We start from the raw sequence: 14,003 nt of genomic DNA, 5'->3' as shown, positions 1-14,003 counted from the left end.
TCACTGGTGTGTACCGGATTTCTGATTTAGGGATTTTTTAAAGTAAAACCGACAGATAATACCCAATTCAAGATTGAGGGATTTTTTGTTTATTTATTACTTTGGAGGGTGTTTTATTTTTTGATTACAAATCATGTGTGAAATCCTTCCTTTGGCTATAATGGCACTTTTAATTACAAGTAATACCTCCAAAACATATCAATGCATTTTTAAAATTCTACCCTGTATTGTGAAGTCATACTAACGCTTTGAAGGGCTATAACGCTATTAGAACATTCTGCCACTAGACGATTGTTTTACTTTTATTCTGTGCTCATTACTGCTGCTCTTTTAACTGCCCATGAGTCACATGCTAAGGTGCTTGCATTTACTTTTAAAATCACATTTTTGACTGTACTCACTAGTGATAGCATTTTCACCTTTCTCCCCACTTACTTGTGAAGGAGGTGTGCCTCCCCTGCCCCGTTCCACCGCGGCTTGCTGTGCCGATTGTGTGGAGGGTAGGGCGCCATCTTGGGGGAAGTCCCGGATCCCGGCTCGACTGGTGGTTGCGGTCTAGCTGGGAGAGGGAGGTTTTTGCATAAATTGCACATGCTATCCCAGACACGCGCAGTGGCTACACCTCTGGCGTGCCAAAGGCAAGCCCGTCTGCGTCCGTCCGTGCCCCCGGTGCGCCCAGCGTCCACCATGCTGCCCGAGCTTCTGCTGAGCTGCCGGGAGGTAAAATGGTGTATAACCCCGAGGAGCTTATGGCGCTCTACACCTCGTACTGTAAGGGTGATGTGCAGTGGGAAGTTCTGGACAGTCTCTCTAAGTCGTGTCCCTCTTGCAACTTCTGCTTTCAGCAAAAGATTGCTGATCCCGCCCACCAAGTTAGTAATGAGACTATGAAATCAGCGGCGGTCCATGGTCAAACATGCAGCCGACATTTTTTAGCTTATTTCGGATGGTAAATGATATTTTATTCATTACAGAGACATGGCTGAATGACCCCTGTGCCTCGGTGGTGGAGTTTGCTATTCCTAGAGGCTTCAAAATCATCCGGGCCGACTGGTTAGCTGGGAGAGGCGGGGGAACGGTGGTGGTGTTCAGGGACACCTGGTCCTTCTCTAGTGAGGTGTCAGAGGAATTGGGGGTGGGCGACGCTCTGCATTTCACCCTGATTCTTTCCCCTCATTTAACGCTGAGAGGCACGCTGGTGTACCGTCCCCCTGGCCCGCCCGGCGTTTTTCTTAATGCCTTGGATGATGTCATCATACCGCGTGCCCTCCACTTCCCCAAGTTCTTACTTCTGGGGGATTTTAATTTACACCTTGACGCACATGAAGCCCAGGATTCTAGAACCCTTCTGGACTCTCCCAACCTAGCTTAGCTGACCCAGTGGGTCAAGATGCCGACACATTCAGGGGGTCATGTACTGGATCTAGTCTGTTCCAATTTTGATCTGTCTTTAACTGATCCAGAGCATGTTACTTGGTCCGATCACCTTCTGATCAGGTTTTCCTGTATATAGGGAAGCCTTCTTGTACTTCTGCCATTTCTTCTTGTACTTGTCCCCAGAAGTACCAGCGCTCTCCGATGCTTTACTTCTGGCCCGTCCATTACTGGGTTCTGATCTCATTGGGGCACTGCATATCTTCAACTCCTGGATTAGCCGAGGGGTTAGCTCTACTGCCAAACGAGTTGCTAGTGGCAAACAGCGCTCTCCACCCTTAAAGCCCTGGTTTTCAAACACCTTGAAAGAATTGAAACGGGGCTGCAGAAAATTAGAGCGCAGCTGGCGGCTGGAGTATTGCCCCTCTTCCAAGTCCGCACTTCGTACTGCTCAGAGGGCATACTATTCTGACATTAGGAGAGCTAAAAGTAATTACTTTGCAGGTAGGATCACTAAGGCTAATAACAACAGCAAGGAGATTTTTGCCATTGTTAAGAGCTTCCTTTCCCCCTGTGCAGAGAAAACAACGCTTCCTTCCTCTGTTCAATGGTGTGAGGTCTTGTCTTACTTTTTTGTTGACAAAATAGCTAGGATTCAGGACAGCCTGGGTGCTGCTCTTTCTGATCAGAAGAGTGATTCCGCGGCATTCCCGCTGCCCCTTAGCCCTCCGGCCGATCAGTTCAGGCAATTGTTACATTCTAGCTATTTTGAAATCATTGAAGTCTGGCTCACCCACTGATCCATGCCGGGCTCGAGTTTTAGCTTGGGTAGCAGAGGTGTTTAGCTCAGAGGTAGCCGAGAACATTAATCTCTCCCTTCAAATGGCCACTGTTCCTACGTGCTGAAAGCAGGCCAAACTTTTACCCCTTCTTAAAAAATCGGGGCTTGATCCCTCGGTTCCATCTAATTATCGCCCATCTCTCTCTTGCCAGCTTTGGCAAAAGTTTGTGAGAAGGTGGTATTTCGTCAGCTGGAGGTTTTTGTGCAACATTCAATGCCTTGCATCCTGCCTAATCCGGGTTTCGAGCCTCATACAGCACGGAGGCGGCGCTGGTTGAAATGACTGAGGCTATCAGGGAGTACCTAGATGGAGGCGGCAGGGCAGCTCTGATTTTGTTGGACCTCTCTACCACCTTCGATACGGTGCCCCATCAACTTCTTTTTGCCTTGTTGTCATCCATTGGCATTACCGGCCCTGCTCTGGAATGGATTGCATCGTTCCTGGACAACAGTACTCAGCAGGTCTGGGTGCCCCCCCCATTCGTCGAAACTTTCCACTGGAGTACCTCAGGGCTCAACGCTAAACCCTCTGCTTTTCAACATCTATCTGACCCTACTGATTTTTTTTGCGGAGGAACTGGATGCGAAGATTTTAGCCTACGCGGATGACGCCCAGTTGCTATTTACTTGGCAGGGCTCGGATCTGGATACTAAGACCGCTCAGACCTGCCTCTCATCGGTTTTCCGCTGGCTTGCACATGCCCAACTTAAGTGCAATGAGGAAAAATCGGAGGTACTCCTCTATGGTCAGGTCCCCTCCGCTTTCAGAGAATCATTGTGGCCTCCTAATGTTTCTTGTCCCAGCTCTGTGGGGGATCCGGCAAAAAACCTGGGGGTTTGGTTTGGGGAAAATTTACGGTTTGAAGAGCACATTAAAAAACTTACTGGAGTTTGCTTTGGTACCCTCAAGGCCCTAAGAAGGTTCTTCCCTTTGCTTCCGAGAGAGGCTAAAGAAATGGTAGCCCGTGCTCTCATCCTTTCCCGCCTCGATTATGCCAATGCTTTGTTCATTGGCATTCTGGCTTATCTGGTTAAGAAACTCCAGATCCTACAGAACGCTGTGGCTAGACTCCTGTTCAACATCTGGCGGCGATCTAGTGTCCCGCAATATTTGCGTGATCTGCACTTGCTACCAGTGGCCCAGCGGGTGCAATTTAAGGTCCTCATTTTATCTCACAGGGCGATTCATGGTCAAGGGCCACCGTATCCAAGGAGGCGCTTTGTCCTGTATACGCCGAACCTCCCTCTTCATTAGGCCACTTAGCGTCGGCTGGTCATCCCACGGTTTCGTAGGGCATGTTTAGGCGGCCAGTCCATCTCTGTGAAAGCAGCTGCTGCCTGGAACGCTCTTCCTGTGGAGCTTCAGCATACTCAGGACTTCGGGCTTTTTCTAAAAACACTAAAAACCTATCTCTTCAAAATGGTCAAGTAATTTTTTCTGCCCACTCTCCCTGTATAACATAACATAACTAGAGGGCAGAATGTTCTAACAAGGCAAAACAAAGGCTTTAGAGAGAGCGAGGGGATTGAAATTCCCTCAGGCTCCCTGAGGCCTTTGTTCACAGCCAAAGCTGTGAACAAAGAAGCATTGGAATGTTGCAGCTCCGGGCTTATATCAGCCTTTATAAGCCTGGAGCAACTCCATTGTTTTCAATGGAGCTTCCAACATTGCAATGTTCTAATAACCAAAACGTTATTTTTACATAATAAAACTATTGTTGAATTTATTTTCAAACAAAATCTAATGGTGGGACATTTCATTAATCCAGAAGAATAAGACATTTTATAATAGTGAAAACTGATTTTAAACTTATTTTGCTGGGAAACATAGCAATCAGAATGTTTCTTGAACGTTATGCAAAAGCTGCTTAATGTTTTAAAAGATGAAGATAAAATGTGTGCTTGATCCTCCAGCAAATAAGAGAATAATCCTACATACCCTCTTGATGGATTTAATAAAGTTGAGTTCGTAAAAATCAAAACAAATTAGGCCTGTGCGATAATTTTAAACCACAATAAGGAAAAGGACATACAGTTTTGCTGAGAGCTTGTTTTTTTTAATGCAGGCAATTTTATTAGCAGTGCCCTTAACACTACTCACTGGAGATCACTTCCCAAGTTATTTCAGTGTCAAGAAGATGGGGAAGATGAGTGGCTAATAAAAAAGGCTTGTATTGCGCAAACATCGTATTGATTTCTAGCCCGTAATCCTTATGGCTGATAATAACTACTCTAAGTGTCCCAACAGAACGCACTAAGGCTCCATATATTTGGGTGCAACACTTAGGGTCTCATTCTTTGACCCATCACGGTGTCTGCCTCTCCCTTGCTGCATCCTTTCTTAAGTGGCTCCCTGTATTTGCTCTGCTTATCTTCTCTTTTTGAGCGCGGCTTATCCAAGGAGTTGTTCCTAATGGAATTTAAGTTATGTTCACCCGGTTGACATTGTGCTGCATAAAGCTGCATTTAATATTTTCCATGTACTCATGTATAAAACAGACTTGTGCCCTATAGGGCCATTTTATCTTTTCTTCAGGGGCCTTTAAATCTAACATTGATCTTAATGATAACCACCTATTTGATCAAAACGTTGACAATATGCGTCAGCACCGTCATGACGATTATTTTTCATCCAAAAATACTTGACCTGAATGTATATTTACCGCCTATATTTTGAATTTCTTTCAGGCCAAATGATTTCTCTATGAACACGTGTTTCTACATTATTTATCTGTGTGGCACTGTCACCGTTTCGACCACCACACCACCTGCACACCCTTTCACCATCTATTATATTTATTTCCTTTACAAATTTACAATATATTAGTTTTTGCTGTGGGAGTTGTGTTCTTTATGCTGGTTGCCCTGAAATTAGTCACCTGTAATGTGATTTGTTAATTAAGAGGTCTACATACCACTGTTGTAACTTATTCTCATTACAAGTTGCCTGAAAGGCTATCCCCAAATAAGCTACTGCTCTGGTCAATTCTAAAACCACTGAATTATCTGGATGTGTGGCATCAAGCAATCTCAGTGCACTATTCTTCCCACTATCAAAATGTCTGAACACTTCTGGTGAGGCTACCTGGGGCTACATGCCCACAGGAAATTAGGTTTGGCCATTGGTTTGCCCTCTCTGTTCCTGCCGCCAGCTTGTCTACCCTAACAAAGGGGCAGCCCTTCTGGAGTGTGATTGCAATTTGCCCACCAAAGGTGCTTTTGAAGCTTGCGTTCTGGGCCAACACCTTCAGTGGCATCCTTCCTAAGCCTGAGAGTTGTTTACACTACTCCCTGGGAGGGCAGAGGCTGCCTGGTTTCCAGCAACTGTGCAAGGCCAATGGACAAACTGGATAGCAGGGTGGCAACTTTCTAAAAACAGCCTTTCCTTAAAAATTACATTACATTTGACTTGGGCACCAAGTCGCGTTTAATGCCATGATTAATTTGATACTTTGAAGTATGCACTTTAGTAGTCCCATTCCGAAGTTAGCTCGACTGAGAGCTCAGCCGACAACTCTGTGCAAGCCAATAGGGCAACCTACTTTTTCCACAGCAAAAACAACAACAAAAACAAAACAATTGAGAATATTGTTGTTCTGACATATTAAAAGCACATGACCCACTTAAGGATATACAGTTCCCTTCCTTATGGCTTAATAGGCCTTCATTAGGGAAGACTTGTGTATCTTGCTAAGGAAATTGGGGGCTTTGCCTTTGGTTTAAATGGCAAATACGAACTAGCAGTTTAAAACTACTCTTCCAGGTTTGTAGTTGCAGGCTAAGAACCGCTTTGTACCTTGTCACCCACAGGGTGGAACAATCAATGTTGCAGCCCTGGGGGGACACTCTGTCCTACATTCCCTGGGTACCACTGGTACCATATACTAGGGACTTATAAGTGAGTTGGTTGATGAAAATTGGAGGTAGCCAATTCAACATACATTATAAGGGGTTAGAACACTGGCACTGAGGTCTGGGTAGTAGGGTTCAGTGCACTCTGAGTAAAAAAAACAGCACCATTAGTCCAAACCTTTGGAGGATGATCATGCAAAATGAGGTATTTACTTACAGGGACAGTTTGTGCTCACTGATGTTTTTGCTTTGCTGACAAAACAGCTTTTGAATTGATCATTTATGGCTTTTTTGTGTGAAAAGTGCTCACCCTTTCAATGTCTTAACTGGCCATAAAAAATAGGGCGATTTACTAAGTACCCTTAAACATTCGTCATGTTTGTTTTCATTATAACATCATGAATTTGCAGTTTGTTTTTTTTCCTCGCAAGAAAGACAAGGGCTGTGCAAAATCAAATAATTTGTTTGTGAAATTTCACAAAATTCCATAAAATCTTTGCAAAATTATTCATTTACAGTGAAATATAGTTTGCGTGTATCCCACATTACTTTTGTTCATGTGATTGCCCAATTTGCTTAAAAGGTCTTATTCGGTGCCCGTAGGATAATGGTAAAATGGATAAAATGTCTCTCTATGATGTCTTTTCTGTATGAATTAGCATCCTGCTTGTGAAAAATATGCAAAATACAGTCTTGTGACAATATAAGAAAGTCCATTCTACGTGAATTTCAGAAACCATGTAAATTTCAGCTGATTACTTCTGCCCAGGCCTACTATAGACATGTAGCCACATAGCTTTTTTGAAGATGTGAATAAAATATTAGCAGTTTGTCAAAAGCAACTACTACTCAATATATTGTAATGTATGTCTCAAGTACACTACTTACAAACTGGAATCTTCTGTCTCTTTTTCATAACACTCTTCTTTGAGGGTGCAGCTTAACTATGCTATTTCGTTTAGCCAAACCTCCCTACACCCAGCTGCCTACTGTTGTAGCTTAGGATAATGCTTCATTAAGGAGCTCTTTTGTTGACAGCTGGAGCAACACACAGACATTTGCTAAAGTATTGCTGTACGCTTCTTCTTTAAAACAAAATAATGAAAAAGACCCAATCCATTGGCTTTGCCAATGCGTGATTTTCTTTTTCAATACACCTTTGCCCTTGGGCAAGGTAGAGAAAATGCATACATTCCCTGCTATTGGGCAAGGGTTGCCCCAATACCTCCACCTTTTTGCAAGGTGGGGGTATGCATATATCGTCACTTTTCTCTTGACGTGGGAGACCAGGCTCATACCACACTCAGGCTTCAGCAAGGCACACATTTGTAACAAACTTTCATCTGCCAAACTTGGTGATAATGCACCCCACCCACAATTGGGGTAAGGAATCACAAAAGCAACTCCCTCATCTTAGGACAAGATGAGGGATCACGTTAAGAAAATCCTCTCTTTCGCTAGGGCAATGAATGTGTGACTAAATAATTTAACGGTCATTCTCTTAGAGCTTGGAAAGGGGAGATCGCTGAATTAAAAAACTGCCTTGAACCTTTGAGCAAGGCCAGAAAAATACACAACACACAGACCTTGTGCTACCTGGTAGTCGAAAAATAATCTAAACCCAACTACCCTTGGGCACCTCAAGAATTAAAATGGCAGGAATTGGCCCTTTCCACACTACGCTGTAAGGGAACAGAACTTAAGAGATGAAAATATTATAAAACCTTGGCAGATACCATTCTTTATGAAAAAGTATGGTAATGTACATTGTTTATATTTATCTCCCGGTGATTGGCAAACACTGGGATGGACACTAACACGCAAACCCATGCACAGAAGCAAACATGCACTTATTTAATCATTCACCCACACCACTGGACACCTATGCACATTATCAGAAAGCAGGAGTACATACCAGTACAACTCCATACACACACCATCAGACTATCAAGTGCCCACATACCCACCATCATATGCCAATACACCCACCTTCTAACATCGCCATTCCCACCCAGATATCCCCACACACTTACCAGAAATCACTCACATACCCACTACCAGACATTCACACACACCATTAGATACCCAAACTCACCACGAGACATACAGATACACTATCAGAAACTCACCACAACACACCGATTAGGTGGCACCACAAAAATACTATTAGGCAGCCACATACTCACCATCAGACAGCCATATACATAAAGATATGGCCATGCACTGGTAAATGCTCCATATGTACAGTGATACACCCAATTACACCATTAGACACTGACACACACACACTATGAAACAGCCATTCACCTTTTAAAATCCCTGAAATCAACACAGGTGAAAGGCATTCACAGTTTGTGAGGCACATGCACTAGCAGTACTGCTCAGAGGGGCATCAGAACACAGGAGAGGGTACCTTTTGGCAGAGAAAGGGTTCAGTGAGGAGATCCAGATATTGGGATAGTGGGAGACACCGAGATGTAGTGGCTAGTTATAGGGATAGTAATTAATCAATGACCCCAGCAACAAAGCTGTCCAGTTGAAGGTTTGGCAGGGCATGTCCAAAGAGAGAGGGATTCAGTGACCCTACCAGTCAAGAGAGCATGACAATCCCAGACTGAAATGAGATGGGTCAGCATGACATCTTAGCATTGGCAGAACGGTGCAGCATTACAGGCAAGGTATGGCCCTGGGTTAAGGTGTAGAATACATAGCACCTGACACCAGTTACCTAGTTAGCTAGGTTTACCAATTAGGGTAATGGGTGCTGTTCATGTTCTTGTTTATTTCTTTATTTCTTTAGTTCTTACAATGGACCCATACCTAGTCTAATGGCATGTCCTGTTGATTCTTCTCTGCAATCAATCTGTCCGCTCTTTTATTTTTCCTCCTCTTCCTCATCTCCAACCCGTCATGACAAAATGTCAAATACATTTGCCTATTGGGGTATGTTCTACTTCTCTAAAATCCTACCATGGACAATATGACACAAACCTAAATCAGACAAGAGCACACATGAACAACATGAGAGCTTCTTTCGCTCTGTGGATGCTTTCTCAATATATTCTAGATCCTCCCACCACTAAAGAAACCTACGCTGGATCCTGACGACCTCACTAACTATCAGCTCATCACTCACTTACCATACATCAGCATGATTATTGAAAATGCAGTCTATGTTCAATTTCAAGATTACATTACTGAAAACCATCTCATGCATGACTACCAGTTTGGCCTCAGGTCATGCTGCGGCATGGAAACCACTTCAGTGCACTTCGTAGATTATGCCCTCCCAACCTCAGATGAAGATAACCTTTGTTTCCTGATATTGCTGGACCTCACAGCTACCTTTGACACTGCTGACCATCCCAATCTCATGCACACCATTAAATCTTGAATGGGATACATCCACAAAGTCCTTTACCGATCCTGTTCTACCTTTCCAACAGATACCAGCACCTCCAGGTCCCAAAACATTCCAAACACTTGTGGAGTCTCTCAGGCTTCCATACGGTGCCCCGTCATATTCAACATGGAGCAACTGGAACTCTGCTCACAAATAACTTCATCAAAATTCACTAATATGCCGATGATACCGAACCCTACTTGAAAGTCTCACCTGCTTCAGATATGCAATGCCTCAAGCACTGCCTGCACATTATCCAGTCCTGAACGTCCTGCGCCTACCTGAAGCTCAACTCAACCATGACAGAATTCCAATAATTTTCATTGAATGACATGAACCTTGATGGCTTTAAACCCCTGCCAATTCACTTGGCTCAGAGATTCCAGACTGGCACCCCTTAATGGCATCCTACACACACTAACACATGTCACCCAGAACCTAATGAAATGATAATATCACCCTGTTCCTGATGGAATTCCATTTATTCCACTAACTGGCCTGCATCATCTTCAGAACTAACCTTTCCATTTACAAAGCTATCATGAGAAGCGTGGCTCAGTGGTTAGAGGCGGCAGACCTGAAAGCTGAGATCGGCCGTGGACCAGAGTTCGATTCCCCGCCTCGGCGGGTCTCGGGCTCAAAATTCCACAGACTTGACAATTCTCACTCCGGTGCCTACTCGACTCACGGGGTCACACTCTGCGACTCTGGGCAATAGCTTGCTTAATCTCCACTACAGCCCCTCGCGGTGGGATGCCTGGCTTTCACCTTGTGGATACCCTGCCAGGGTATCTCACAGGGGAATACCAGGACGGGTTCCCTAAGCAAGCGCCTTGATACCTTCGGGTGATACGTGCGCTATATAAGTCGCAATACATTTACATTTACATGACCAGCACCCCTGCTTATCTTGCTGACAAGTTCATCATCGCTGGTGGTGCTCAGCACACCTACAGCCAGGACACCTTTAAATGACGGACTAGGTGTAAAAAAGTGCTAAAAAAGAAAAAACAAGGCAGCAAGCCTTTTCCACCTTTGCACCCAGTGCCTGGAACAACATCTCATATCCATCATGACCACCCAAAGCCTTCTACATGCAGCTTCTCTTACATCAATGTACTTACGATCTAATTTTTTTAAACTGGTCTTTAAATGTCTTCTTTTCCTCTTCAGTAATCATACTACTCGATCTTTTTCTGTTGAAAATGCAACAAATGGATTCATAATCAATCTACTTAATCCTCGTTCAAACAAAGTAGAGGGAATATATTGGTTTAAAAGAGGGCTTGGTATATATCTGGAGATCTTTGTTTTTAATCTGCTTCATAAGTTGACAGTAAAAAGCTAAAAACTTAAGTTTTCCAGAGGCCTAAGTCATTAACGACCCTTTCCAATTGCCCTTTAAGGTTCAAAATCTTAATTGAAGAGCATTGTGTTCTACCCATATTCTTATTACATTTTGCATTAGGTACATCACTATACCATGCCCCAAGTGAGGGCATACTGACCTCTAGAAAAATAGTAAAAGTCTGTGATCACTGAGTGGGCTATCTAGGATTTTCAAATCAGGTAAGAAATTAAAAGTGGAATGAGAAGCAGTACGGTAACCAAGTATTGAGTATCCCCACAAAGATTCATGGGTATATTGAGCAGAAGAGTCACAAGGAAATCTTCATTTACGATCACACATTCATTCTTTCTGAATTTAAGTAGTTGTCTTCTCTTATCTGTTCTCAATTTAGGTGGGGAAAGGAATCGGGGGGGGGGGAGGATATGTAGCGCTTCTTGTTTTCCAACTTTCATAAAGAGATTAATAGAATGGTTTGAGACCTTACAATTTAAGTTTCCAACCAAAATAACCTGTAGTTCACCCCCTTATCCATGGCCTCACATATGAAGGTGAAAATATACAATAGTAATTTATTGTAGCGCACATCTGGAAGAATATAAGCATTTACAACTAAAATGGGATCCCTCACATTCTCACCCAAGATTGTGAAGAGTTTTACTACTTTAAAGATATTGTAGGAATCTTCAAAACTGTTGTTCCATTTAATATATTTATTTAAAAGGATAGCTAACCCTCCCTTTGTGCGCCCTTTGCTACATGGGGTAGCGGTACAACTTAGTACAAAATATCGATCACACAAAAATCTGAGTAACACCAAAATTCCTGAATGCAGGTTTAATCAGCTCTAAAACTGTTTAGAAATTCCAGTTTCTTAGGTTTATTCATCGATCTCGCTGCATTCCATGAAACCACTGTTAAAATATTGTGAATAGTAAGGTTCAAGTAATGGCCCCAAAGTAGGAGCAGCATTAAGTGATCCAGCCAGCCGACTTCAATTTATACGATCATCCTGTGTTATAGGAGGGGGAGACCTAGGGACCATAGTACAATGATTTGTCAGACTTCTCCCACCATTCACAACATCCACATTCAGAACAGGTTAGAGTTTTTCATTTTCATCAGTGGTCTCCTTTAAGGACAGGGGGAAACCTTCAGAGGGAAACATCTCAAGCTTTTGTATTGATTTAGTTCTGTTTTCCCAGAATACAGGTATTACATCAATCCATTTACATTGAAGAGAATCTCTACAGTGCAGAACCAAATGTGCAACAATTTTAGACTGAAACAAGACCCTTGCTGATGGCGAAAACACAAATAGCTATGAGGACAATGAGCCCTGTGTCCGCTTTTCCATCTCTCTTTCACCCTCAAACATGAGGATAAATGAGAGCCAGGACACCTATCAGTTTCTTCACCGCTCTCTTCACAGTGGCATACAGGGTGCTGGAGCAAGTGTAAGCTGTTGTGCTTTCCCTAGGAAGGCACCATTTTGCAGCCTGAGCAGGCTTGGTACAGGTGCCTACTGGCCCTGCTGTCTGTTTTTCAATTGCAAACAAGACAATGCCCCAGCAGACAAAAGTTCCAGTATGCTGTTCTTAATAGAGAATGGGACAGACACCAGAGGTCGTGCTTTAAACAGCTGGCGTTCCCTAAATGTTTAAGGTTGATGGGGGGCAGTAGTTGCTGTATCACAATACTTATGACATTTACATGCTGACAATCTACTTTGATGTGAGATTATACCTTACGCACTTTCCAACATCAAACATGTTTTCCGACGTACAAGAATACATTGCATGATTCACATTTTCCGACATCAATCGTCTTTTTCCTCACATACAAATTGCATAATGTAGACTCTCACAAGTTCTATCCGTGATTAAAAAATAAATAAATCCAGATGTCGGAGAATACAACTTTAACACAATACAATACACAAAATACTGTGCTAACCAGCGTATATGGATCAATTTGCAGCCTACGCTTATATCTTGTGATCGTAATAACAAACAATCCAGTGAGGTCCACATTTGCAGACGTTTTCACAAAATACAAACCTCTTAGCATGTAAAAAATTATGTGATCACCATTTTAATTTTGAGTTGCTCAAACTACTTAATCGCACCATACACAATCAGACACATTTACCCTTATTGTCTCTTCTTCGCATCACTTTTCCCTCCTTCTACATGTGTTGGTGCTACATATAATAAGTGTCATAAACCATTTACAGAGGGAGTTAAATTTCTTTCCATCTCCTAATGTCCGCCAACATTAACAAAGCTATTTATTTTCCTTCCATGACGAGACAAAAGATCATATATTGAAATTGTTTCAAATCTCAATCTTGGGTGGAAGTAGCCCTCATACAGAATAATGATCCATGTGCATGCTGGTGTGTTGTGAAGTGTCAGCCAAATTGGTTGCCAGAATGCTCAAAATGGGATTTGAAAGGTATCAATAAAGAACTTTTACAGAGTTTATGCTGACAATATGTTACTAACCTTGAATAAAAGAGCAATATGTGTGTGTGTGTGTGTGTGTGTGTGTGTGTATATATATATATATATATCTATCATTCTAAACTGATGTTTGAAAGTTTCACATTTTTAATGACAACCTCTAATGGGTATCTCAATTGTGTTGCCTTTAAGGTTCAGCTGCAAACAATTCAGCAAAGCAAATATGTAGAATATTTCATTGAAGAAGTCTCAGCTTGGCAAAAAAGGCTAACTGTGGCAGACGCCGTCATTTTCATTTGGATGGAGGTGCAGCGCACTTGGTCCCATCTAGAAAGCATCTTCATTGGCTCTGATGACATTAGAAACCAGCTTCCTGATGATTCAAAAAGATTTGATGAAATTAATGCAGACTTTATGGTAGGCAAACATTATTCGATGTTCACTGGGGGATGAAGATGATTAATTTATGTGTATTATTTAAAATAATACCACAAAATTGAGGGTGGGGAGGCTAAATCAGTCTGAACCCACCAGTTCAGCTTGAATTGTCCAATTTGCTGTGGGGCTAATAGTAATTTGCATGCTGTTAATACCTGTTTAGGGCAAAATGTTACTTTAAATCTGTTACTTGCCCAAAACATGGATTCCAAACGTATTTAAATTTTTGTTTACAAGTAGGAAAACATGATACTTTTCAGATTTACACAGTTATCAGCTACT

The 14,003-nt window shown here is 42.6% G+C and overlaps 1 protein-coding gene across 1 annotated transcript in view; it reads left to right on the top strand.

The window, feature by feature from the left end:
- DNAH11 (dynein axonemal heavy chain 11) overlaps positions 1 to 14,003 on the top strand; it is a 3,642,058-nt gene that overhangs the window by 1,454,791 nt on the left and 2,173,264 nt on the right. The window contains exon 27 of the mRNA XM_078663510.1: positions 13,476 to 13,700. Within this exon, the coding sequence (XP_078519636.1) occupies positions 13,476 to 13,700 (225 nt within the window). The remainder of the gene's footprint in view (positions 1 to 13,475; positions 13,701 to 14,003) is intronic.

This window comes from Lissotriton helveticus, chromosome 10, assembly GCF_964261635.1.
Source record: "Lissotriton helveticus chromosome 10, aLisHel1.1, whole genome shotgun sequence".
NCBI classification, from domain to species: domain Eukaryota; kingdom Metazoa; phylum Chordata; class Amphibia; order Caudata; family Salamandridae; genus Lissotriton; species Lissotriton helveticus.
Note: the sequence above shows the minus strand (reverse complement) of the source record. Positions and strands in the feature narration are given on the sequence as shown.